The sequence below is a fragment of the Anomaloglossus baeobatrachus genome, chromosome 12, assembly GCF_048569485.1.
Source record: "Anomaloglossus baeobatrachus isolate aAnoBae1 chromosome 12, aAnoBae1.hap1, whole genome shotgun sequence".
NCBI classification, from domain to species: Eukaryota; Metazoa; Chordata; class Amphibia; order Anura; family Aromobatidae; genus Anomaloglossus; species Anomaloglossus baeobatrachus.
Window position 1 is genome coordinate 18,513,071 of NC_134364.1, and position 26,225 is coordinate 18,539,295.

Sequence of the window (26,225 nt, forward strand, 5' to 3'; positions counted from 1 at the left end):
GGATAGGACTAGAGCCACAGCTCAGCAGACAGTATCACACAGGATAGGACTAGATACACAGCTCAGCAGACAGTATCACACAGGATAGGATTAGATACACAGCTCAGCAGACAGTATCACACAGGAGAGGATTAGATACACAGCTCAGCAGACAGTATCACACAGGAGAGGATTAGATACACAGCTCAGCAGACAGGATTACACAGGATAGGATTAGATACACAGCTCAGCAGACAGTATCACACAGGATAGGATTAGATACACAGCTCAGCAGACAGTATCACACAGGATAGGATTAGATACACAGCTCAGCAGACAGTATCACACAGGAGAGGATTAGATACACAGCTCAGCAGACAGTATCACACAGGAGAGGATTAGATACACAGCTCAGCAGACAGTATCACACAGGAGAGGATTAGATACACAGCTCAGCAGACAGTATCACACAGGATAGGATTAGATACACAGCTCAGCAGACAGTATCACACAGGATAGGATTAGATACACAGCTCAGCAGACAGTATCACACAGGATAGGACTAGAGCCACAGCTCAGCAGACAGTATCACACAGGAGAGGATTAGATACACAGCTCAGCACACAGTATCACACAGGATAGGACTAGATACACAGCTCAGCAGACAGTATCACACAGGAGAGGATTAGATACACAGCTCAGCAGACAGTATCACACAGGATAGGACTAGATACACAGCTCAGCAGACAGTATCACACAGGAGAGGATTAGATACACAGCTCAGCAGACAGTATCACACAGGATAGGACTAGATACACAGCTCAGCAGACAGTATCACACAGGAGAGGATTAGATACACAGCTCAGCACACAGTATCACACAGGATAGGACTAGATACACAGCTCAGCAGACAGTATCACACAGGAGAGGATTAGATACACAGCTCAGCAGACAGTATCACACAGGATAGGACTAGATACACAGCTCAGCAGACAGTATCACACAGGAGAGGATTAGATACACAGCTCAGCAGACAGTATCACACAGGATAGGACTAGATACACAGCTCAGCAGACAGTATCACACAGGAGAGGATTAGATACACGGCTCAGCAGACAGTATCACACAGGATAGGACTAGATACACAGTTCAGCAGACAGTATCACACAGGATAGGACTAGAGCCACAGCTCAGCAGTTCGCGGTGTGTGCTGTTTTGTTCCTTCCCGCTCCCCGTCTTCCCTCTTCCCTAGGGATCTGCAGTTCCGCCAGTGGCCGCTGGGGGCTCCGCGGTGACGTCGCTCCTCCCTCCCTTTCCGGTGGGCGAGCTCAGCGCTCCCGGTCTGCTCCGTGATCCCGAATCCCAGGGACAGGGAGGGACAGCGCCGGCCATGTTCCCGGGCAGTGCAGGGCGGGCGCGGAGCCGGGTCATGGCCTGAGAGCCGGGCGGACACACCGCGCCTCCGACCTCCGTGCGGGGATTACTCCCGGATTATTCGCCTCAGACATTTTCTCGGATTTGTCGCACAACATGTCGGCCCGGGTGCGGCTGAAGAAGCTGGAGCAGCTGCTGCTGGACGGGCCGCAGAGGAACGAGGCCGCGCTGAGTGTGGAGACGCTGCTGGACGTGCTGCTGTGCCTGGTGACCGAGTGCGGCGGCTCCACACTGCGCCGGGACAAGTACGTCAGCGAGTTCCTGGAGTGGGGTGAGTGCCGGGGACCGGGGGGAGGAGGGGGAGAGGAAGGAGGACCGGGGGAGAGGAGGACTGGAGGGAGGTAGGAAGAGAGAGGACCGGGGGAGGAAGAGGACTAAGGACCAGGGGAGGAGGAGGTGAGGAGGAGGACCGGGGGAAGAGGACCAAGGACCAGAGGAGGAGGGGGTGAGGAGGAGGACCGGGGGAAGAGGACCAGGGGAGGAGGTGGTGAGGAGGAGGACCGGGGGAGGATCGGGACAGGAATGGGGGAGAGGAGGACCGGAGGTAGGAAGAGAGAGGACCGGGGGAGAGGAGAACCGGAGGAAGGTAGGAGGGGGACAGGCCTGGGGAGAGGAGGACCGAAGGAAGGAAGAGAGAGGACCGGGGGAGAGGAGGACCGGAGGAAAGTAGGAAGATTAAGAGGACCGGGGGAGGAGAGGGAAGAGGACCGAGGGCCAGGGGAGGAGGGGGAGAGGATCGAGGGAGGAGGGGGAGAGGATCGAGGGAAGAGGGGAAGAGCATGGAGAGGACCGAGGGAGGATGGGGACAGGACGGGGGAGAGGAGGATCGGAGTAAGGTAGGAATAGAGAGGACCGGGGGAGGAGGGGGACAGGGCCGGAGGAGAGAAGGACCAGAAGAAGGTAGGAAGAGAGAGGACCAGGGGAGAGGAGGGAGGATCGGGGGAGAGGAGGACCGGAGGAAAGTAGGAAGGGAGAGGAGGGGGGGACCGGGGGAGGAGGGGGACAGGAAGGAGGACCGGGGAGGAGGGGGACAGGAAGGAGGACCGGGGGAGGAAGAGGATGAGGACCAGAGGAGGGGAAGAGGACCAAGGACCAGGGGAGGAGGGGGGTGGGGAGGAGGACCGGGGGAAGAGGACCAAGGACCAGGGGAGGAGGAGGAGGTGGTGAGGAGGAGGACCGGGGGAGAGGAGGACCGGAGGTAGGAAGAGAGAGGACCGGGGGGAGAGGAGAACCGGAGGAAGGTAGGAGGGGGACAGGCCCGGGGAGAGGAGGACCGAAGGAAGGAAGAGAGAGGACCGGGGGGAGAGGAGGACCGGAGGAAAGTAGGAAGATTAAGAGGACCGGGGGAGGAGAGGGAAGAGGACCGAGGGCCATGGGAGGAGGGGGAGAGGATCGAGGGAAGAGGGGAAGAGCATGGAGAGGACCGAGGGAGGATGGGGACAGGACGGGGGAGAGGAGGACCGGAGTAAGGTAGGAATAGAGAGGACCGGGGGAGGAGGGGGACAGGCCCGGAGGAGAGAGGACCAGAAGAAGGTAAGAAGAGAGAGGACCAGGGGAGAGGAGGGAGGACCGGGACAGGACCGGGGAGAGGAGGACCGGAGGAAGGTAGGAAGAGAGAGGACCGGGGGAGAGGAGGATCGGAGGAAAGTAGGGAGGGAGGACCGGGGGAGGAGGGGGATAGATAGGAGGACCGGGGAGGAGGGGGACAGAAAGGAGGACCGGGGGAGGAGGGGGACAGACCGGGGGAGAGGAGGACCGGATGAAGGTGGGAAGAGACAGGACCGGGGGAGGAGGACGGGAGGGAGGTAGAAAGAGAGAGGTCTGGGGGAGGAGAGGGAAGAGGACCGGGGGAGGAGGGCGAGAGGAAGGAGGACCGGGGGAGGATGGGGATAGGAAACGGGGGAGAGGAGAACCGGAGGAAGGTAGGAAGAGAGAGACCGGGGGAGGAGAGGGAAGAGAACTGAGGAGGAGGACCGGGGAGGAGGGGGACAGGACAGGGGAGAGGAGGACCGGAGGAAGGTAGGAAGAGAGAGCACCCAGGGAGAGGAGGACCGGAGGAAAGTAGGAAGAGAGAGAGGAGAGGGAAGAGGGCCAGGGGAGGAGGGGGAGAGGATCGAGGGAAGAGGGGAAGAGCATAGAGGAGAGGACTGGGGGAGGATGGGGACAGGACGGGGGAGAGGAGGACCAGAGTACGGTAGGTAAGAGAGAGGACCCGGGGGAGGAGGGAGTCAGGACCAGGGGAGAGGAGGGCCGGAGTATGGTAGGAAGAGAGAGGACCGGGGGAGGAGGGAGACAGGACCAGGGGAGAGGAGGGCCGGAGTATGGTAGGAAGAGAGAGGACCGGGGGAGGAGGGAGACAGGACCGGGGGAGAGAAGGACCGGAAGAAGGTAGGAAGAGAGAGGACCAGGGGAGAGGAGGGAGGACCGGGGGAGGAGGGGGACAGGAAGGAGGACCGGGGGAGGATCGGGACAGGACCGGGGGAGAGAAGGACCGGAAGAAGGTAGGAAGAGAGAGGACCAGGGGAGAGGAGGGAGGACCGGGGGGAGGAGGGGGACAGGAAGGAGGACCGGGGGAGGATCGGACAGGACCTGGGAGAGAAGGACCGAAGAAGGTAGGAAGAGAGAGGACCAGGGGAGAGGAGGGAGGACCGGGGGAGGAGGGGGACAGGAAGGAGGACCGGGGGAGGATCGGGACAGGACCGGGGAGAGGAGGAAGGTAGGAAGAGAGAGGAGGACCGTAAGAAGAGAGAGGACCGGGGGAGAGGAGGACCGGAGGAAGGTAGGAAGAGAGAGAAGACCGGGGGAGAGGAGGACCAGAGGAAGGTAGGAAGAGAGAGGACCGGGGAGAGGAGGACCAGAGGAAGGTAGGAAGAGAGAGGACCGGGGGAGAGAGAGGACCGGAGGAAGGTAGGAAGAGAGAGGACCGGGGGAGAGGAGGACCGGAGGAAGGTAGGAAGAGAGGAGGACCGGAGGAAGGTAGGAAGAGAGAGGACCGGGGGAGAGGAGGACCGGAGGAAGGTAGGAAGAGAGAGGACCGGGGGGAGAGGAGGACCGGAGGAAGGTAGGAAGAGAGAGGACCGGGGAGAGGAGGACCGGAGGAAAGTAGGAAGAGAGAGGAGGGAGACCGGGGGAGGAGGGGGATAGGGAGGAGGGGGACAGGAGGAGGACCGGAGGAGGGGTGACAGACCGGGGGAGAGGAGGACCAGAAGAAGGTGGGAAGAGGACAGGACCGGGGAGAGGAGGACCGAGGGAGGAGGGGGAGAGGAAGGAGGACCGGGGGAGGAGGACGAGAGGAAGGTAGGAAGAGAGAGGTCTGGGGAGGAGAGGGAAAATGGACCCGGGGGAGGAGGGGGAGATGCAGGGGGACCTGGGGAGGATGGGACAGGAAACAGGGGAGAGGAGAACCGGAGGAAGGTAGGAAGAGAGAGGACCGGGGAGGAGAGGGAAGAGAACTGAGGAGGACGACCGGGGAGGATGGGGACAGGAACCGGGGGAGAGGAGAACCGGAGGAAGGTAGGAAGAGAGAGGACCGGGGGAGGAGAGGAAGGGGACTGAGGACCGGGGGAGGAAGGGGAGAGGAGGACCGGGGGAGAGAAGGGCCGGGAGGAAGCTAGGAAGAGAGAAGACCAGGGAAGGAGGGGAGAGGTGGACTGGGGGAGGAGGGGGAGAGGACCGAGGGAGGAGGGGAAAAGGATGGGGAGAGGAGGAACAGGGGAGAAACAGAGTGCGGCGGCTCCACACTGCACCGGGACAAGTACGTCAGCGAGTTCCTGGAGTGGGGTGAGTGCCGGGGAGAGGACCGTAGGAGGACTGGGGGAGGATGGGGACAGGACCGGGGGAGAGGAGGACCGGAGGAAGATAGGAAGAGAGAGGACCAGGGGAGAAACAGAGTGTGGCGGGACAAGTACGTCAGCAAGTTCCTGGAGTAGAGTTAGTGCCAGGGGGAGGAGGACCGGTGGAGGAGGGGGGAGAGGATGGGGACAGGACTGGTGTAGAGGAGGATGGGGAGAAGATGGGAAGAGAGAGGACCGGGGGAGGATGGGAACAGGGCTGGGGGAGAGACCGAGTGTGGCGGCTCCACACTACGCTGGGACAAGTACGTCAGCGAGTTCCTGGAGTGGGGTGAGGAGGACCGGGAGAGGACGGAGGGAGGAGGGAAAGAGGATGGGGGGAGAGGAGGACCGGGGGAGGATGGGGAGAGTTCTGGGGGATAGGAGGATGAGGGGGAGAGGACCAAGGGTGGAGAAAAAGAGGACCAGGGGAGGAAGAGGATCGGGAGAGGAGGATGGGAATAGAGAGGACCTGGGGAGGATGAGGACAGGATCGGGGAAGAGACAGTGCGGCTGCTCCACACTGCGCTGGGACAAGTACGTCAGCGAGTTCCTGGAGTGGGATGAGGAGGACCGGGAGAGGGAGGAGGGGAAGAGGATGGGGGGAGAAGAGGACCGGGGGAGGATGGGGAGAGTTCTGGGGGATAGGAGGATGAGGGGGAGAGAACCAAGGGTGGAGGAAAAGAGGATCGGGAGAGGAGGATGGGAAGAGAGAGGATCGGGGGAGCATGAGGACAGACCGGGGAAGAGACAGAGTGCGGCTGCTCCACACTATGCTGGGACAAGTACATCAGCGAGTTCCTGGAGTGGGGTTAGTGTCGAGGAGGGGAAGAGGATGGGGTCAGAGGAGGACCGGAGGAAGAGGATGGGGACAGGACCGGAGGAGGATAGGGAGAGCTCCGGGGGAGGAGGGGGAGGGGATGGGAAGAGAGAGGACCAGGGGAGGTGAAGGATGGGGGGAGAGGAGGACCGGGGGAGGATGGGGAAAGCTCTGGGGGATAGGAGGATGAGGGGGGAGGACCAAGGGTGGAGGAAAAGAGGTCCAGGGGAGGAAGAGGATGGGAAGAGAGAGGACCGGGGGAGGATAAGGACAGGTTCGGGGAAGAGACAGTGCGGCTACTCCACACTGCGCTGGGACAAGTACGTCAGCGAGTTCCTGGAGTGGGGTTAGTGTTGAGGAGAGGAGTCAGAGGAGGACCGGAGGAAGAGGATGGGGACAGGACCGGGGGAGGATAGGGAGAGCTCCGGGGGATGGGAAGAGAGAGGACCAGGGGAGGTGAGGGTGAGGACTGAGGGAGGAGAAGAGGAGGATGGAGGGAGAGGAGGACCGGGGAAGAGGGTGGGGACAGGACCGGAGGAGGAGGGGGAGTCCTCCAGTGGAGAGGAGGACCGGGGAAAGAGAATGGGGAGCGCTCCAGTGGAGAAGAGGTCCCGGGGAGAGGATGGGAAGAGAGAGGCCCGGTGGAGGATGGGAACAGGGCCGGGGGAGAGACAGAGTGTGGCGGCTCCACACTGCGCCGGGACAAGTACGTCAGCGAGTTCCTGGAGAGGGGTGAGTGCCGGGGAGAGGGGGACCGGGGGAGGAGGGGGAGAGGAAGGAGGACCGGGGGAGGATGCAGATGGGGCCGAGGGAGAGAGAATCAGGGGAGGATGGCGACAGGGCTAGGGGAGAGACCGAGTGCAGGGACTCCACACTGCGCTGGGGGAAGTACGTCAGTGAGTGTTCCTGGAGTGGGGTGAGGACTGAGGGAGTTTGGGAACAGGACCAGGGGAGAGGACTGGGGGAGGATGGGGACAGGACTGGGCGATAGGCTGAGTGCGGCGGCTCCACACTGCATCAGGACAAGTGCGTTATTGAGTTCCTGGAGTGGAGTGAGGAGCGGGGAGAGTGAGGGGTAGGAGGGGGGCTGGAGAACATGGCTCTGAACTAATGGGCAGTGACCTGGGATTAAGGCTGTGTTCACACACTGCGTTTTTTACCTGCGTTTTTGGTCCGTTTTTGGTTCGTTTTTCCTGCAGAAATTTCTTGAGAAATTCTTGTAACCTTTCTGCAGACATTCCCCAGCAAAACCTATGGCAAAAAAAATTAGCTGTGCACACACTGCGTTTTTTTTCTTAAGAAAATTCTTTCAGTAGATTTTCTTAAGAAAAAGAATGAGCAGTCACTTCTTTTCTGCAGCTAACTGCGTTTTTTGCCATAGATAATTGGCACAATAACGCAGGGAGCAACCAGCGGTAAAAACGCACCAAAAACGGACCGAAAACGCACCGAAAACGCAGGTGCGTTTTTGGTGCGTTTTTTAACACAGGTGCACTCTTAAGAAATTTCTTAAGAAAAATCATTTTTCTAGTGTGAACATAGCCTAATGGTTCTGGGGGTGACGGCAGCCGGTAGCATTCGAGGAGTTTATGGGCAGCAGATTTTGTTTCAGGGGTGACGGGCTGCGGGTAGCGTTTCTGGGGGCTGCGGGTAGAATTCAGGGGGTGAGAGGCAGCAGGTATCATTCGGGGGGTGACGGGCTGCGGGTATTGTTTCTGGGGGTGGCAGGTAGCATTTGGGGGGTGACTGGCTGCGGGTATTGTTTCTGGGGGTGGCAGGTAGCATTCGGAGGAGGTGATGGGCTGCGGGGTAGCGTTTCTGGGGGCTGCGGGTAGAATTCAGGGGGGTGACGGGCTGCGGGTATTGTTTCTGGGGGTGGCAGGTAGCATTCGGGGGAGGTGACGGGCAGCATTCTTGGGGTGATGGACAGTGGGCAGCATCCGGGGGGATGACAGGAAGCAGGTAGTGTTTCTGGGGGTGACAGCGGATAGAATTGGAGGGTTGACAGGCAGCTTGTAGTGCTTCTAGGGGTGGGCGGGCAGCATTCGGGGGTGACCAGCAGCAGGTAGCATTCAGGGGTTGGTGGGTTGCGTTCGAAGGCTGATCGGCAGTAGGTAGTGTTTCTGGGGGTGGCGGGGTAGCATTTTGGGCGCAGTTATGGGCAGTGGGTAGCATTCAGGTGTTGACGGGCTGTGGGGAGCGTTTGGGGATGACTGGTAGTAGGTAGTGTTTGGGGGAGGCAGGGAGTGTTCAGGTGGTGGACAGGTAGCATTTGGGGGTGATGGGTGATGTTCGGGGGGGTGACGGGCAGCACATTGGGGGCTCTGAGCTTAGTAGACAGGACTGATATATGGTGGAGGCGTCTCATGGGCACAGACGTGTGCACTTTGCACCATGGCTGCGCTGTGGATTGTGGGTGCCATAGGCAGCTGTGCCCGGAGGGGCACACTTTGGGCAGGGTACCAGGCTCATTTTGCAGTGATGTTGTGGGGGGCCTTGTGTGATGGACATTGGCGGTCTTCTGATGTCTCCGGGGGGCACCTCTCTGGGATGTGACTATTATCCTCTTGGCACAGGAGACTGAGGATCCATGCGCCTCATGGCACTGCTCCAGGGGCACAGTATTATACCGTGCTTAGTCTGGTGCGGTGGGTTGTGAGGAATTGCCACCATTTGTCGGGGGGGGCAGTGATGCTTCAGGATTTCCAGTGACGTCCATTTGGGGATGACGCTATATAGTGGGCACAGTCAGGCACCTCGGACAGCATGCTATGTGGGCACAGTAATGGGACTCTCCTGGCACTGGTGCAGCGTGTATTTTTGCCCTGGGCGCAGTGTGGCAGCCTTGTGTACGGATGCTGCCCATCAGCTGTGGGCACAGCATTGTATGAGGAGGGGTACGGTGAAGTGGGTGTTATGCCAGGGGCCGTCAGCTGTCTTTGAAGTGATGGGTGCCCACTTTCTGCCAATGGGCGGTGGACCTGGATGGCATCCTATGCTGGTGTGCAGGGCATCCTCGTGGTCGGGGCAGAGACATTCTGCCGGACGTCTGTGCCTGTATGTGCTGGTTTTGCATTTGCTGACCTTATTACAGTTGGCGATGCGTTGGGCACGGGCATGAGATATTTGCAGGAGGGTAAACGTCACCCCCTGTATGGGCAGAATATTGGGGAAATTACTGAGCAAAGACTAAAATTGTCATCACACGGCCAATGATGTTGTAGGGGCACTGCCAGGGCTGGTGTAACGGGGGATCCTGGCACATGGCCGGACGCTGCAGAGGCCGAGGAGTCTCATTAGGGGCAGAGGTGACTTGGCAGGTCCGGGGGTGTGGGCAACGTACTGGGTGGGGGGCAATCTCCGGACTAGGAGGGGCATCACCCGGCTGGAAGCGTCAGGTTGGCAGAGCTCTGCATTGGGCAAACTCCCATCAGACGTGGTCTGGGCGGCAGGATGGGCGTTATCCCGACTGACAGCCGCCAATTAGTGGATCCTGAAATTAAATCTTGTAGTGATCATTGCGTAGCCGAGACCCTCCAGCTCCCAGCGGGCGAGACCCTCCAGCTCCCAGCGGGCGAGACCCTCCAGCTCCCAGCGGGCGAGACCCTCCAGCTCCCAGCGGGCGAGACCCTCCAGCTCCCAGCGGGCGAGACCCTCCAGCTCCCAGCGGGCGAGACCCTCCAGCTCCCAGCGGGCGAGACCCTCCAGCTCCCAGCGGGCGAGACCCTCCAGCTCCCAGCGGGCGAGACCCTCCAGCTCCCAGCGGGCGAGACCCTCCAGCTCCCAGCGGGCGAGACCCTCCAGCTCCCAGCGGGCGAGACCCTCCAGCTCCCAGCGGGCGAGACCCTCCAGCTCCCAGCGGGCGAGACCCTCCAGCTCCCAGCGGGCGAGACCCTCCAGCTCCCAGCGGGCGAGACCCTCCAGCTCCCAGCGGGCGAGACCCTCCAGCTCCCAGCGGGCGAGACCCTCCAGCTCCCAGCGGGCGAGACCCTCCAGCTCCCAGCGGGCGAGACCCTCCAGCTCCCAGCGGGCGAGACCCTCCAGCTCCCAGCGGGCGAGACCCTCCAGCTCCCAGCGGGCGAGACCCTCCAGCTCCCAGCGGGCGAGACCCTCCAGCTCCCAGCGGACCGCTCTGTCAGGTCTCGTCTGCTGGGAGTTGTAGTGTCTCCGCGGCTTTGAGCCTGGGTATCGGCTGAGGTTTTGACTTCCTGTTTTTTGTGGTTAACTATTGGACAATTGCTTCCACGGCAATTCCCCTAATTTACATGTATTAGCAGAATCGCTTCCTGTAGGCGCCGGGCAGTGGGATAAGAAGGCAAAGCAAATGCCAGGATGTGGAACATTCATCGGGCCATCATATTCTCTGTTACGGGCCGTCGTATTCTCTGTTATCAGCCGATCGCTGGCTGCGCAATCCCCTAGTCTAGCCTCCAGCTCTGCCGCACAATGTAGAAGGCGCGGACACTGATATATGGGGGAATTGCTCGCCTTGAATGATCTCACATTAAAGATCCATTGATTTTATGGTCGCGGTGTCGGCGTCCTGGTTCGGTGGGGTCCGGGCTGCGACCCTTCACTATAACAGTAATTTCTGCAGCTTCCCAATATGACTCTGCTTTTTCATTCCTCTATGTAGGATCACTGCTTGCTTTCAGTGGATGTAAACCATTGTGTTTTTCTTCATCCTGAGTGTTTGCTACACTTGTATCCAGTCTGGACAACGTTACCTGCGCTGATACATTGTAACAAACAGGACAAAAGATCAGCGCTCCCAGCATTGTCTTCACTGGCTACAACTGTATCAGCCTCTCAGCTGTGAGACGGTAAAGTGAGCAGAGGTCTCTCCATTCTTCCATGTCTCCAGTCACTGGCAGCAAGCAGAGGTCTCAAATCAGACACTGACTAGAGAAAGAATAGGGAGGAGAGCGGACGGCTGAGAATCTCCGACGCCGCTGATCCCAGGTAAACACTGGGGACTTGGAGGATATTCTTGTGCCGTCAGGTCGATGCACCTCCCGCTGCCGCCCATCCCTGATCTGGAGAACGTCTAGTGTGGAATGTGCGGCCGCTGTATACAGATTCCAGGAGCCTTAGGTTAGGAATGCTGCAACGGTCTGCGCTCCCCCTGCCGAGCGAGGGCGCAAGGTCCCGCGCTCCCCCTGCCGAGCGAGGGCGCAAGGTCCCGCGCTCCCCCTGCCGAGCGAGGGCGCAAGGTCCCGCGCTCCCCCTGCCGAGCGAGGACGCAAGGTCCCGCGCTCCCCCTGCCGAGCGAGGGCGCAAGGTCCCGGGCTCCCCCTGCCGAGCGAGGGCGCAAGGTCCCGGGCTCCCCCTGCCGAGCGAGGGCGCAAGGTCCCGGGCTCCCCCTGCCGAGCGAGGGCGCAAGGTCCCGCGCTCCCCCTGCCGAGCGAGGGCGCAAGGTCCCGGGCTCCCCCTGCCGAGCGAGGGCGCAAGGTCCCGCGCTCCCCCTGCCGAGCGATGGGCGCAAGGTCCCGCGCTCCCCCTGCCGAGCGAGGGCGCAAGGTCCCGCGCGCCCCCTGCCGAGCGAGGGCGCAAGGTCCCGCGCGCCCCCTGCCAGGCGAGGGCGCAAGGTCCCGGGCTCCCCCCCCCCCCCCCCCCCCCCCCCGCCGAGCGAGGGCGCAAGGTCCTGCGCTCCCCCTGCCAGGCGAGGGCGCAAGGTCCCGGGCTCCCCCCCCCCCGCCGAGCGAGGGCGCAAGGTCCCGGGCTCCCCCCCCGCCGAGCGAGGGCGCAAGGTCCCGGGCTCCCCCCCCCCCCCGCCGAGCGAGGGCGCAAGGTCCTGCGCTCCCCCTGCCAGGCGAGGGCGCAAGGTCCCGGGCTCCCCCCCCCCCCGCCGAGCGAGGGCGCAAGGTCCCGGGCTCCCCCCCCCGCCGAGCGAGGGCGCAAGGTCCCGGGCTCCCCCCCCCCCGCCGAGCGAGGGCGCAAGGTCCCGGGCTCCCCCCCCGCCGAGCGAGGGCGCAAGGTCCCGGGCTCCCCCCCCCCCCGCCGAGCGAGGGCGCAAGGTCCTGCGCTCCCCCTGCCAGGCGAGGGCGCAAGGTCCCGGGCTCCCCCCCCCCGCCGAGCGAGGGCGCAAGGTCCCGGGCTCCCCCCCCCCGCCGAGCGAGGGCGCAAGGTCCCGGGCTCCCCCCCCCCCGCCGAGCGAGGGCGCAAGGTCCCGGGCTCCCCCCCCCCCCCGCCGAGCGAGGGCGCAAGGTCCCGGGCTCCCCCCCCCCCCCCGCCGAGCGAGGGCGCAAGGTCCCGGGCTCCCCCCCCCCCCCGCCGAGCGAGGGCGCAAGGTCCCGGGCTCCCCCCCCCCCCCCGCCGAGCGAGGGCGCAAGGTCCCGGGCTCCCCCCCCCCCCCCGCCGAGCGAGGGCGCAAGGTCCCGGGCTCCCCCCCCCCGCCGAGCGAGGGCGCAAGGTCCCGGGCTCCCCCCCCCCCCCCGCCGAGCGAGGGCGCAAGGTCCCGGGCTCCCCCCCCCGCCGAGCGAGGGCGCAAGGTCCCGGGCTCCCCCCCCCCCGCCGAGCGAGGGCGCAAGGTCCCGGGCTCTCCCCCCGCCGAGCGAGGGCGCAAGGTCCTGTGCTATTCTGTTCCAGCACCCCAAGCCTCTGTTCTCTGCCATAGAAACCGAAGGCACCCCTTCTATTTCGCCCCTTTTCTCTTTTGCCCCCCCTATTCTATTTCGCCCCCCTTTTCTTTTGCCCCCCCACCCCCCTTCCCCGTTTTCTTTCGGCCCCCGTCCCTATTTTAATGGCGGGTTGGGTTGTTTTTCTGCCGGCGTCTTCACGGGTGCGAGGCCGGAAACTTTATTTCCTGTTTATAGGACCAGGAATAACTGAGCGCTGCTGCAGCCGCCTGCGGAGGGGGAAGGTGTCCGTCCGATCCAACGACGCCACTTACGAAAATGCGGCTAGGGGGGCTGCAACCTGCGGCCTCCACCTGTTGTGCAACTACAACTCCCAGCATGCCGTAGTGGTGGTAGACCATCGTTGCCGTGTCCTTGTTGCTGGGTGGGGGTCCGGCTGACAGATGGGACCACCAATAAATTGTAGGAAATGACCTCTGGGACTCTCCTGAGAAAACAGCAGGAATCCTGTAGGAGCGGAGAATCCTTTCCTGTGGCGGGGGAGGGGCTGGCACTTTCCTAATGTCAGGACTTGTTACCTGTCCCCAGCCCTGGCGGAGGCAGGTGACAGACGCCTGCGGGCGGCCATATTGCCGGTCACCCAGCTTTCCGGGAAGCGAGGGGCCGTGTATTCTGTGTAATTGCGATCACTGAGGGCTCGTTAATAGTTAATGAGCTGTAATGGCCGACTCCGCAGATGACCGGCTCCCGGCAGCCGCCCTCCAGGCGTCACTGAATGCACGGAGGACCCTGGTGATCAGCAGGTCACCTTTAATTAAAGGCGAGGTGCACGACTATTGCTGACAGCTCCGGGAACTTCCGTGTCTGTTGGAGTCTGTGGTGCATAAAATTAGCTTGTCATATACAAGGCCTCAGCCCTGTCCCTCCCCCATGCTTTACACTGCAGCACTTCTCTTCAGGACACAGCTGTAATCATTGGCTGGCCCCATTGTTGATTGGTGTTTGTAGTAGTCTGACATCCAAGCCCCTACGTTATCAGAGGCTGAAGCTGTTGTCCCCTCCATCTCCCATGCTTTACACTGCAGCCGTTCTGTTTAGGATACAGCAGCTTTCCTTCTGTCTCATCAGTGGCTCAGGCAGCTGTTCTCTGTCCTTCCCCCATCCTTTACACTTCAGCTCCGCTCTTTAGCACACAGTTATGATCAGTGAGTCGCCTGGACTGTCTGTTTCTTTGGAGTCAGAAGGAAAAGCTTCCTGCCTTATCACAATCTGACAGCTGTTCTTTCCAATCCCTCCCCTATGCTTTACACTTCAGTTCAGCTCTTCAGCAGGTCAGCTAGGATTCCCTCCAGCTTAGCTGCATTGTTTATTGGAGTCTGAGGTCTAAAATCTGACTTATCAGAGCTGCAGATGGGTGCCTACTCCGTGCTGCACGCTTGACACCATGATCATCTTGCTTTACACTGCAACACTGCTCATTCAGATTATCTGCTGCACCTTGTCTTTGATCTTAGTTCTGTGCTTTACACTGCAGCTTTGCTCCTTCAGATTGGCTGCTGCACCTTGTCTTTGATCTTAGTTCTGTGCTTTACACTGCAGCTTTGCTCCTTCAGATTGGCTGCTGCACCTTGTCTTTGATCTTAGTTCTGTGCTTTACACTGCAGCTTTGCTCCTTCAGATTGGCTGCTGCACCTTGTCTTTGATCTTAGTTCTGTGCTTTACACTGCAGCTTTGCTCCTTCAGATTGGCTGCTGCAGCTTGTCTTTGATCTTAGTTCTCTGTGCTTTACACTGCAGCTTTGCTCTTTCAGATTGGCTGCTGCACCTTGTCTTTGATCTTAGTTCTGTGCTTTACACTGCAGCTTTGCTCCTTCAGATTGGCTGCTGCACCTTGTCTTTGATCTTAGTTCTGTGCTTTACACTGCAGCTTTGCTCCTTCAGATTGGCTGCTGCACCTTGTCTTTGATCTTAGTTCTGTGCTTTACACTGCAGCTTTGCTCCTTCAGATTGGCTGCCTGCTTGTGGTCTTGGCAGGACTGCTTTGTGCTGTTGCGCGGTTACAATGTATCGGTGCTGGAGATGATTTTTTTTTCTCCCTGGATGTTTCCATTCACTGACAACAATCGGAGATCTTGCGGTCACATGGTTTCTCTTTGCACCTTGGGGGTCTCCTTGCTGTTTCGGGGGAGCCCCCTGAGTCTGGGGCCGTATTAGTCCCTTGCATAGAATGAATTCCGTCAACAGCTGCTTGTTAGTAAAGGGTAGTACTGAGCGCAGAGCGTGGTCCGAGGTGCTGCGTCCCTTTATCCCACCCGGGGCAGGTGCCGCGTACTTCGCTTTTTTCAGCAGTTGAGTGTTTTATTGCAGTTTACCTCTCGCTTTACAGCACGAAGGTCATAAACTTTGTGAGGAAGTCATGTAGGGGCCAGGTAAAATGCCGCACGTATGCCAGCGTTGGGAGTGACGCCATTTATAAAAAAAAAATCCCTGCGGATTTGTATCTGGAATTGTTAACAAAGTTAGGTTAAAAAAAAATATAAAAATCCTTCCCCCTTGGAGCGGCTGGCGGGCCCATAAAACGCTGATTTGTTGGCTGGTGACATGGCTGACAGCTGGCGTGACTGCATGGCAGAGCTGCCGGCCAGATGTCCCAGCAGGGACCGGACTCCCAGTAAATATTTAATGCCCCCCTCACTTCCCAGTTAACAAAAAGGGAAAAAAAATTGATTTTTTTTTTTCAGCCTGCGAGGGGTTAACAGTCACTTTCCGGGAAGTAGATGGAACAGGAAAAGGAAGCGATCACTTCAGCCGCTGACAGCCCCTTGTGTGACCGGCCGCAGGGGCCACGTCTGCAGCGAAGATCAGCCACTGACAGCCCCTTGTGTGACCGGCTGCAGGGGCCACGTCTGCAGCGAGGATCAGCCACTGACAGCCCCTTGTGTGACCGGCCGCGGGGGCCACGTCTGCAGCGTGGATCAGCCACTGACAGCCCCTTGTGTGACCGGCCGCAGGGGCCACGTCTGCAGCGAAGCTCAGCCGCTGACAGCCCCTGGTGTGACCAGCCGCAGGGGCCACGTCTGCAGCGAAGATCAGCCGCTGACAGCCCCTTGTGTGACCGGCCGTGGGGGCCACGTCTGCAGCGAAGATCAGCCGCTGACAGCCCCTGGTGTGACCGGCCGCGGGGGCCACGTCTGCAGCGAAGATCAGCCGCTGACAGCCCATTGTGTGACTGGCCGCGGGGGCCACGTCTGCAGCGAAGATCAGCCGCTGACAGCCCCTGGTGTGACCAGCCGCAGGGGCCACATCTGCAGCGAAGATCAGCCGCTGACAGCCCCTTGTGTGACCGGCCGTGGGGGCCACGTCTGCAGCGAAGATCAGCCGCTGACAGCCCCTGGTGTGACCGGCCGCGGGGGCCACGTCTGCAGCGAAGATCAGCCGCTGACAGCCCATTGTGTGACTGGCCGCGGGGGCCACGTCTGCAGCGAAGATCAGCCGCTGACAGCCGCTTGTGTGACCGGCTGCAGGGGCCACGTCTGCAGCGAGGATCAGCCACTGACAGCCCCTTGTGTGACCGGCTGCAGGGGCCACGTCTGCAGCGAAGATCAGCCACTGACAGCCCCTTGTGTGACTGGCTGCAGGGGCCACGTCTGCAGCGAAGATCAGCCACTGACAGCCCCTTGTGTGACCGGCTGCAGGGGCCACGTCTGCAGCGAAGATCAGCCGCTGACAGCCCCTGGTGTGACCGGTCGCGGGGGCCACGTCTGCAGCGAAGATCAGCCGCTGACAGCCCCTGGTGTGACCGGTCGCGGGGGCCACGTCTGCAGCGAAGATCAGCCGCTGACAGCCCCTTGTGTAACCGGCCGCGGGGGCCACGTCTGCAGCGAAGATCAGCCGCTGACAGCCCCTTGTGTGACCGGCCGCGGGGGCCACGTCTGCAGCGAAGATCAGCCGCTGACAGCCCCTTGTGTGATCGGCCGCAGGGGCCACGTCTGCAGCGAAGATCAGCCACTGACAGCCCCTCATCTCCATTGTGTGACCGGCCACAGGGTCCACGTCTGCAGCAAGGATCGGCCAGTGACAGCCCCTCACCTCCATTGTGTAACCGGCCACAGGGGCCACGTCTGCAGCGAAGATTAGCCGCTGACAGCCCCTCATCTCCATTGTGTGACCGACCACAGGGGCCACGTCTGCATCTAACATCGGCAGCTGACAGCCCCTCACCTCCATTGTGTGACCGGCCGCAGGGGCCACGTCTGCAGCGAAGATTAGCCGCTGACAGCCCCTCACCTCCATTGTGTAACCGGCCACAGGGGCCACGTCTGCACTAGCATTAGTCATGAGCTACAAAGCTTCAGTTGATGTGAAAGGAACAAAACTATTGTTTTCCATTAGCGTTCTGCTAATATAGGGGGAGAAAACGTTTCTTAAAGGGAGGTGGTCGGATCGTGGTATGGAGCCAGCGGGGCTGGGCAGATTGAAGTGTCACTTTGTGGGGATGAATTTATATCACTTGAATCTTATTTATTTACGACCCGACTTATTCTGGACTCTTGAGGAGTCCAGTGGGCGGAGCCTGATCAGTGATTGACAGCTCTCTCAACTTCATATAGACCTTTTCCCTAGTTGGCTATATGTCAGTCTGCTGCCTCTGTATCCTGCTGGGGTTTCCAAGCTGACAGCTTTAATTATTGAGTGACTATCCATAGGCTGTGATAGAACAAGGACCTCGTGGGACGGACCAGGAAACCATCAGCAAGCTGCTGGTGACATCTTCTATTATGTCTGTGTTCTGCCTCCAATGGGTCCATTAACCCCCGGCAGCCTTGATTACTAACTCATTGATCCCCAGGTATAAGGACCTCCGATATTCATGGACTGTCCCTTATTTTCATAGTGATCCTTTGCAGGGTTATCGGCCTACTTGCTGACTGTTGCCAGTTAGCAAATAAGGCTGAATCTGTATCGGAGTGGGGGCAGACTGTCTGCGGAGCTCCTCCATAATGCGGCTCTGCTCTTACTACTTTATCGACCCTTGCGTTTTGCTTGGTCATTCCCCAGGAGTATAACCCTCATCGGATTTCCATGGTTTATGCTGGAAAGTGTTTGGCTTTTGGGAAGTGAGGATCTGCGCAGATCTATAGCACAGCGGTCAGATCAGGTCACCTGCAATGTAGGGACACGCCTGAGGTCAGCGCGGGGGCGCCGGAGAGTTGTGTGACCGAGGCTCCCCTGGCACGGCCGCTGCCCGCAGGCACGGAGTGTGTAATCCAGAGGGGAACATCGGGTCCTACAGAGGAAATTCCTGTGCGGAGGCATAATGGTCAGGATGCGGGGGGGAAGCCAGGACCTCTGCGAAACGCGTCGGGCAGCTGCGGCCCAGGGAGCAAACAGGATACGGACATGTTAGAAGGAAGGGGCCGTATATCTGTCTCCACGAGATGCGGCAGAGGAGTCGGGATTAACTCTTTCCCTACCGAGAAGATGCCCCCTGCAGGGTGGGTGCCATCATACACTGATCACGGGGGTCCGGTCTTGATTTCCTCTTCACACTTGGTTCTGGCATCAGCCGCTCTTCGCCCCAGGTCGGCGGCGTGTTGTCCTCGTCTCCTGCTACCCGTCCATCATGCACCTGTGCACACTACAAGCCGACCGCCCCGGTTGTGGCCGCTGTATCCCCCGGCTGGGTGTATCCCCCGGCTGGGTGTATCCCCCGGCATGTCAGATACTGACATTTACAGAGCGGATTGACCAGCCGGAGCAGGCACACCCCGACTGCGGGGACGCCCGGACCAGCATCGCCACCGCTCCTCCACTGACGCCGCACTTACTATTTATCAATATTAAATATATGTTGTGGCCGAAGCTTTCATCACCGGTTTGGGGTTTTTTCACTGTTTTCACAATCTCTGCTTGCTTTAAGTGAATGGAAATGAATCATGTTTGTGAAGAACGGTCGGAGTTCAGACAAAACTGCAGCAAACCCTCTGCTGTGATAAGGTCCCTGCAGATGTGAACAGGAAACCCGTCCTGACCTGATACTTATCACAGCAGAGGGTCTGCTGCAGCCGAGACAATCCTCTGCAAGCGAAACCCATCCGATACAATGTATCAACGCAAAGTGTACAGACTGTGATGGATCAGATGTCCTGGTTTCCTATCCCTATTGGATAAAGGAGAATATTTACATTCACTGACGGCAAGCAGAGATCTTGAAATGAAGAAAAAAAAATGCCAGGTCTTGTGTATTGTTCTCTGTTATCAGCTATTTTAGCAGATGAGGCAAAACCTTTTATGTAAAACGGATGAATTTCCAGGTGGAGATTTTCAGGGTTTTTTTTATACTCGCAAGTGATGTATTGGTATATTATATATATATATATGTGTATATGTATATGTGTGTGTGTGTGTATGTATGTGTATATAATACGTGTGCATACATACATACATACCGTACACCTGGTCCCACAGCCAGGGCTGGAGGTGAACTTCCCCTTTAAGTGATAAGCCGCGGCTCTACGAGGACGGGCGGAGCTGCGCTTTTATTACCTGCGCTGCTGAGTCACTCGGCAAATATGAAAAAGAAAATAGTTTATGATCCTGTTAGAACAGGTTAATGTGCCAATCAGGCGGCCGACTGCATCCGCAGGTCTGGAGCCTGCAGCCTAGGGGGGAGTCGGGGACCCCACTACACACAGGGGGATCTGGCCCCGACTCTGGGAGCACAAACCTCACATCAGAAACTGTTAAGACAAAGCTGGAAACTGATAATTACTATAATACTGCCCCTATGTACAAGAATATAACTACTATAATACTGCTCGCTCCTATGTACAAGAATATAACTACTATAATACTGCTCCCTAGGTACAAGAAAATAACTACTATAATACTGCCCCCTATGTACAAGAATATAACTACTATAATACTGCCCCTATGTACAGGAATATAACTACTATAATACTGCCCCCTATATACAAGAATATAACTACTATAATACTGCTCCTATGTACAAGAATATAACTACTATAATACTGCCCCCTATGTACAAGAATATAACTACTATAATACTGCTCCTATGTACAGGAATATAACTACTATAATACTGCCCCCTAGCCCCCTATATACAAGAATATAACTACTATAATACTGCTCCTATGTACAAGAATATAACTACTATAATACTGCTCCTATGTACAGGAATATAACTACTATAATACTGCCCCTATGTACAAAACTACTATAATACTGCCCCTATGTACAAGAAAATTACTATAATACTGCCCCCTATGTACAAGAATATAACTACTATAATACTGCTCCTATATACAAGAATATAACTACTATAATACTGCTCCTATGTACAGGAATATAACTACTATAATACTGCTCCCTATATACAAGAATATAACTACTATAATACTGCTCCTATGTACAAGAATATAACTACTATAATACTGCTCCTATGTACAGGAATATAACTACTATAATACTGCCCCCTATATACAAGAATATAACTACTATAATACTGCCTCCTATGTACAAGAATATAACTACTATAATACTGCCCCTATATACAAGAATATAACTACTATAATACTGCCCCTATGTACAAGAATATAACTACTATAATACTGCCCCTATGTACAAGAATATAACTACTATAATACTGCCCCTATGTACTCTAATACTGCCCCTATGTACAAGAATATAACTACTATAATACTGCCCCTATGTACAAGAATATAACTACTATAATACTGCCCCTATGTACAAGAATATAACTACTATAATACTGCCCCTATGTACAAGAATATAACTACTATAATACTGCCCCTATGTACAAGAATATAACTACTATAATACTGCCCCTATGTACAAGAATATAACTACTATAATACTGCCCCTATGTACAAGAATATAACTACTATAATACTGCCCCTATGTACAAGAATATAACTACTATAATACTGCACCTATGTACAAGAATATAACTACTATAATACTGCCCCTATGTACAAGAATATAACTGCTATAATACTGCCCCTATATACAAGAATATAACTACTATAATACTGCTCCTATGTACAAGAATATAACTACTATAATACTGCCCCCTATATACAAGAATATAGATACTATAATACTGCCCCTTATGTAGAATACATAGAGGAGAATATACTAATTTTTTATGTATACTTTGTTATTTTCCTTGGTTTCCGCGTCATCGTCTATGGAGCGGTTTAATCATTGTCTCCTCTTAGCTGGAGAGGATATGGAGTGGTCACTTCACCCGCAGTTCTCCTCTGTACCTTCTTTTCAGGACATGACCCTGTGTATATAGATAGATGTATAAGTTATTACTGCTTTCTGACTTCCCTGTTGGGCTATGCTGGGAATTGTAGTTCCACAGAGGCACAGGATACTGAGCAGGGAATGAAATAATAAATGTCTGTGTATTTCTGTGGCACAGCAGTCTTCCTCCTCCTTTCTGTCTGTATTCTGAGAAGTCATCCTGATTTTGACTTTGTTCATTTTCATTATCTCTGCTGCATGTCACTGAAAGGCGACCAATCAATAAAGTGTCTATTCACTGACAGTAAACACATCAGAAAACGTATAAATCCCTATGTAAAGCCGGCGTACCCCTATATACTGCGTGGGTTACCCCTATAGACTGCGTGGGTTACCCCTATAGACTGCGTGGGTTACCCCTATAGACTGCGTGGGTTACCCCTATAGACTGCGTGGGTTACCCCTATAGACTGCGTGGGTTACCCCTATAGACTGCGTGGGTTACCCCTATAGACTGCGTGGGTTACCCCTATAGACTGCGTGGGTTACCCCTATAGACTGCGTGGGTTACCCCTATAGATTGCGTGGGTTACCCCTATAGACTGCGTGGGTTACCCCTATAGACTGCGTGGGTTACCCCTATAGACCGCGTGGGTTACCCCTATAGACTGCAGATTAGACCCTCATTAAAAAATCATTAACTTTTTTTTTTTCCTATTTTTTTCACAGCAAAACCGTTCACGCAGCTCCTGAAGGGAATGCAGCTGCGACGCGAGGACTTCGAAATCATAAAGGTTATTGGACGGGGAGCGTTCGGAGAGGTGCGTGTATAATTTCATATACTCGTACTAATGGGGTACTCCAGAGTCTGTGAATACCGGCTTTGACCTTGCGTCACGTTCTCCTGGACTGGGCTCATGCATTGTGTTATCTTGGCTGTGTCTGGTCCTGGGCGAGGATCGAGCGTTTCCTCCTGAGAAGGGCCGGTCCTCAATGTGCAGGTCGGGCGGCGCTTTATCCAATGAGGACAGGCGCTGATTGCCACACACATGGTAATGCCCGGTGCCACACACATGGTAATGCCCGGTGCCACACACATGGTAATGCCCGGTGCCACACACATGGTAATGCCCGGTGCCACACACATGGTAATGCCCGGTGCCACACACATGGTAATGCCCGGTGCCACACACATGGTAATGCCCGGTGCCACACACATGGTAATGCCCGGTGCCTGCGTCTTATCAGTGGCTCCACAATACAGAAGAATAAAGCGACCGTCCTGAGAAGGCAGCGAGTGTTCATGACTCTCCAGGACAAATGAGCTGGAGATTTAAAGGGCACAGCCTTCTACAGCTTACATAAATGAAGCCAATCAGTGTCATTACTGTGTCCGTACATACGGTCACCCCCGCGGACAGGAGAGTGCCCCCTGCTGCCAGACTCTCCCTTCTCCCCTCTTAACTCCTCTTGCTGCTGTGCTCTCCCATCTCCCCTGTCTTCTCCCCTCGCTGCCGAGCTCTCCCTGCTCCCCTCGCTGCCGAGCTCTCCCTGCTCCCCTCGCTGCCGAGCTCACCCTGCTCCCCTCGCTGCCGAGCTCTCCCTGCTCCCCTCGCTGCCGAGCTCTCCCTGCTCCCTTCGCTGCCGATATCTCCCTTCTCCCTTCGCTGCCGAGCTCTCCCTTCTTCCCTCGCTGCCGAGCTCTCCCTTCTCCCCTCGCTGCCGAGCTCTCCCTTCTCCCCTCGCTGCCGAGCTCTCCCTTCTCCCCTCGCTGCCGAGCTCTCCCTTCTCCCCTCGCTGCCGAGCTCTCCCTTCTCCCCTCGCTGCCGAGCTCTCCCTTCTCCGTTCGCTGCCGAGCTCTCCCTTCTCCGTTCGCTGACGAGCTCTCCCTTCTCCCCTCGCTGCCGAGCTCTCCCTTCTCCCCTCGCTGACGAGCTCTCCCTTCTCCCCTCGCTGACGAGCTCTCCCTTCTCCCCTCGCTGACGAGCTCTCCCTTCTCCCCTCGCTGACGAGCTCTCCCTTCTCCCCTCGCTGACGAGCTCTCCCTTCTCCCCTCGCTGACGAGCTCTCCCTTCTCCCCTCGCTGACGAGCTCTCCCTTCTCCCCTCGCTGACGAGCTCTCCCTTCTCCCCTCGCTGACGAGCTCTCCCTTCTCCCCTCGCTGACGAGCTCTCCCTTCTCCCCTCGCTGACGAGCTCTCCCTTCTCCCCTCGCTGACGAGCTCTCCCTTCTCCCCTCGCTGACGAGCTCTCCCTTCTCCCCTCGCTGACGAGCTCTCCCTTCTCCCCTCGCTGACGAGCTCTCCCTTCTCCCCTCGCTGACGAGCTCTCCCTTCTCCCCTCGCTGACGAGCTCTCCCTTCTCCCCTCGCTGACGAGCTCTCCCTTCTCCCCTCGCTGACGAGCTCTCCCTTCTCCCCTCGCTGACGAGCTCTCCCTTCTCCCCTCGCTGACGAGCTCTCCCTTCTCCCCTCGCTGACGAGCTCTCCCTTCTCTCTTGTCTCTCTCTTCTCCCCTCGCTGGCGAGCTCTCCCTTCTCCCCTCGCTGGCGAGCTCTCCCTTCTCCCCTCGCTGGCGAGCTCTCCCATCTCTCTCCCTTCTCCCCTCGCTGCCGAGCTCTCCCTTCTCTCTCCCTTCTCCCCTCGCTGCCGAGCTCTCCCATCTCTCTCCCTTCTCCCCTCGCTGCCGAGCTCTCCCTTCTCCCCTCGCTGCCGAGCTCTCCCTTCTCCCCTCGCTGCCGAGCTCTCCCTTCTCCCCTCGCTGCCGAGCTCTCCCTTCTCTCTCCCTTCTCCCCTCGCTGCCGAGCTCTCCCATCTCTCTCCCTTCTCCCCTCGCTGCCGAGCTCTCCCTTCTCTCTCCCTTCTCCCCTCGCTGCCGAGCTCTCCCTTCTCTCTCCCTTCTCCCCTCGCTGCCGAGCTCTCCCTTCTCTCTCCCTTCTCCCCTCGCTGCCGAGCTCTCCCATCTCTCTCCCTTCTCCCCTCGCTGCCGAGCTCTCCCTTCTCCCCTCGCTGCCGAGCTCTCCCTTCTCCCCTCGCTGCCAAGCTCTCCCTGCTCCCCTCGCTGCCGAGCTCTCCCTTCTCCCCTCGCTGCCGAGCTCTCCCTTCTCCCCTCGCTGCTGAGCTCTCCCTGCTCCCCTCGCTGCCGAGCTCTCCCTGCTCCCCTCGCTGCCGAGCTCTCCCTTCTCTCTCCCTGCTCCCCTCGATGCCGAGCTCTCCCTGCTCCCCTCGCTGCCGAGCTCTCCCTTCTCTCTCCCTTCTCCCCTCGCTGCCGAGCTCTCCCTTCTCCCCTCGCTGCCGAGCTCTCCCTGCTCCCCTCGCTGCCGAGCTCTCCCTGCTCCCCTCGCTGCCGAGCTCTCCCTTCTCTCTCCCTGCTCCCCTCGATGCCGAGCTCTCCCTGCTCCCCTCGCTGCCGAGCTTTTCTCTCGTCTTTGTGCAGATCGCTCAGTCTGATTTTTGGTTTTTCAGGTCGCCGTGGTGCGAATGAAGAGCACAGAGCGCATTTATGCCATGAAAATCCTCAACAAATGGGAGATGCTGAAAAGAGCAGAAGTGCGTGCCCCTCGTGTTCGGGCGCTGTCAGAGTATCCGGGTGCCCCCATATATTGATGTCTTGTACGTTTCGCTGCGGGCAGACGTCTCGTTTCTCACCCTTCGCTTTCCTTCCAGACCGCCTGCTTTCGGGAGGAGAGGAACGTGCTGGTCTATGGGGACTGTCAGTGGATCACCACCTTACACTTCGCCTTTCAGGATGAGAACTATCTGGTAATTTTTCGATATATTTTTACTTGTGACCTAAAAATTCCTTAAAATATTCGGTAGCAACAATGTCTCAATAATGTCCTCCCTGCGACGCTTCTGGTCGGTTTGACACTGCTCAGTACTGCTGTGTAAGGCTACTTTCACACATCAGTTTTCTGTATTCAGGCACAGTCCTTTTTTTTCCTGATCCAACGGATCCTGAAAAAAAAGTGAAAACCGTATCCACCGGATCCGTTTTTTTAACGGATCCGTTATGCCGGATCCGTTAAAAAACGGATCCGGTGGATACGGTTTGCATCCGTTTTTGCATCCTTTTCGTCCGTTTTTTGGCTGGATCCGTTTTGTTAATTACATTGGAGCATGCTCAGTTTAGAAAAACGGATCCGGCGGCCGCATCCGTTTTTTACCGCATTACGCCGGATCCGGCGTCCATAGGCTTCTATTGTAAAACACGCCGTATCGCGCCGGATCCGGCGCGATGCGTTTTTTTTGCCGGACAAAAAAACGTTGCAAGCTACGTTGCCTCCGGCCGCCGCATTAACTAATTTTGCCGCATCCGGAAAAAAACGGATGCAACGCAAAGCCATCCGGTACAATCCGGTAACAATGCAAGTCTATGGGGAAAAAACGGATGCGGTACTGGATCCGTTTTACCCGTTTTTTTCCGGATTGAACCTGATGGCAAAAAACTGATGTGTGAAAGTAGCCTAATATTCTCACTGCGGCTGCCCCTTTATGTTACGTATATTGTCTCACTCAGAGCTGGATTTGCAGCTACACTGCTCAGTACTGCTGTGTAATGTCTTTAGTGCTGTTGCACCTTTCTAGTAAGTGTTTTCTCTCACCCAAGAGTTGGATTCACAGCTATACTGATCAGTACTGCTGTGCCTTTCTAGTAAGTGTTTTACCTCACCCCTAGAGCTGGATTCCCAGGTACACTGCTCACTGCGGCTGTATAATGTTCCATGCTGATCCTTCCACAGCAGTCCTCACAGCTATATTGCTTAGTACTGCTATAAAATAGAGCGCTGCTGCCCCTTTCTGGGAAGCAAATAATCATACTCCAGAGCTGGATTCACAGCTGCCCTTTGTGCTGCTGCTTCTGAGCATGTGGTACATAGCAGGGGAGCAGAAATCCCTCATTTCCGTGTGTGCTGCGTATGGGAGACATCATAGATAGTCCACCCCCTCTAGGATTATGCATGTTTCCTTGCGTCTCATTCACATAATTGGTAAATTTGTGTGCAGAACGTGCAGTGAAGCCTGCACTGCCGCGCCCTCTCGCCCCCCTCTGCACTGCCGCGCGCCCCTCTCGCCCCCCTCTGCACTGCCGCGCGCCTCTCGCCCCCCTCTGCACTGCCGCGCGCCCTCTGGCCCCCCCTGCGATGGCTGATCGCCGGTGCTCTGCTCCACCCCCCCCACCACGTGATGGCTGATCGCCGCTGCTCTCACCTCCCACTGCGATGGCTGATCGCCGGTGCTCTCGCCTCCCCCTGCGATGGCTGATCTCCGGTGCTCTCGCCCCCCCTGTGATGGC

The 26,225-nt window shown here is 57.4% G+C and overlaps 1 protein-coding gene across 1 annotated transcript in view; it reads left to right on the top strand.

Annotated features, from left to right (window-relative positions):
- Positions 1-1,279: 1,279 nt before the first annotated feature.
- The window catches only part of CDC42BPB (CDC42 binding protein kinase beta), a 72,165-nt gene continuing 47,219 nt past the window's right edge, over positions 1,280-26,225 (top strand). Inside the window, 4 exon segments of the mRNA XM_075329688.1 lie at positions 1,280-1,684; positions 21,662-21,753; positions 24,395-24,478; positions 24,596-24,691. Of these exon segments, the coding sequence (XP_075185803.1) occupies positions 1,510-1,684; positions 21,662-21,753; positions 24,395-24,478; positions 24,596-24,691 (447 nt within the window). The 5' untranslated portion in view covers positions 1,280-1,509.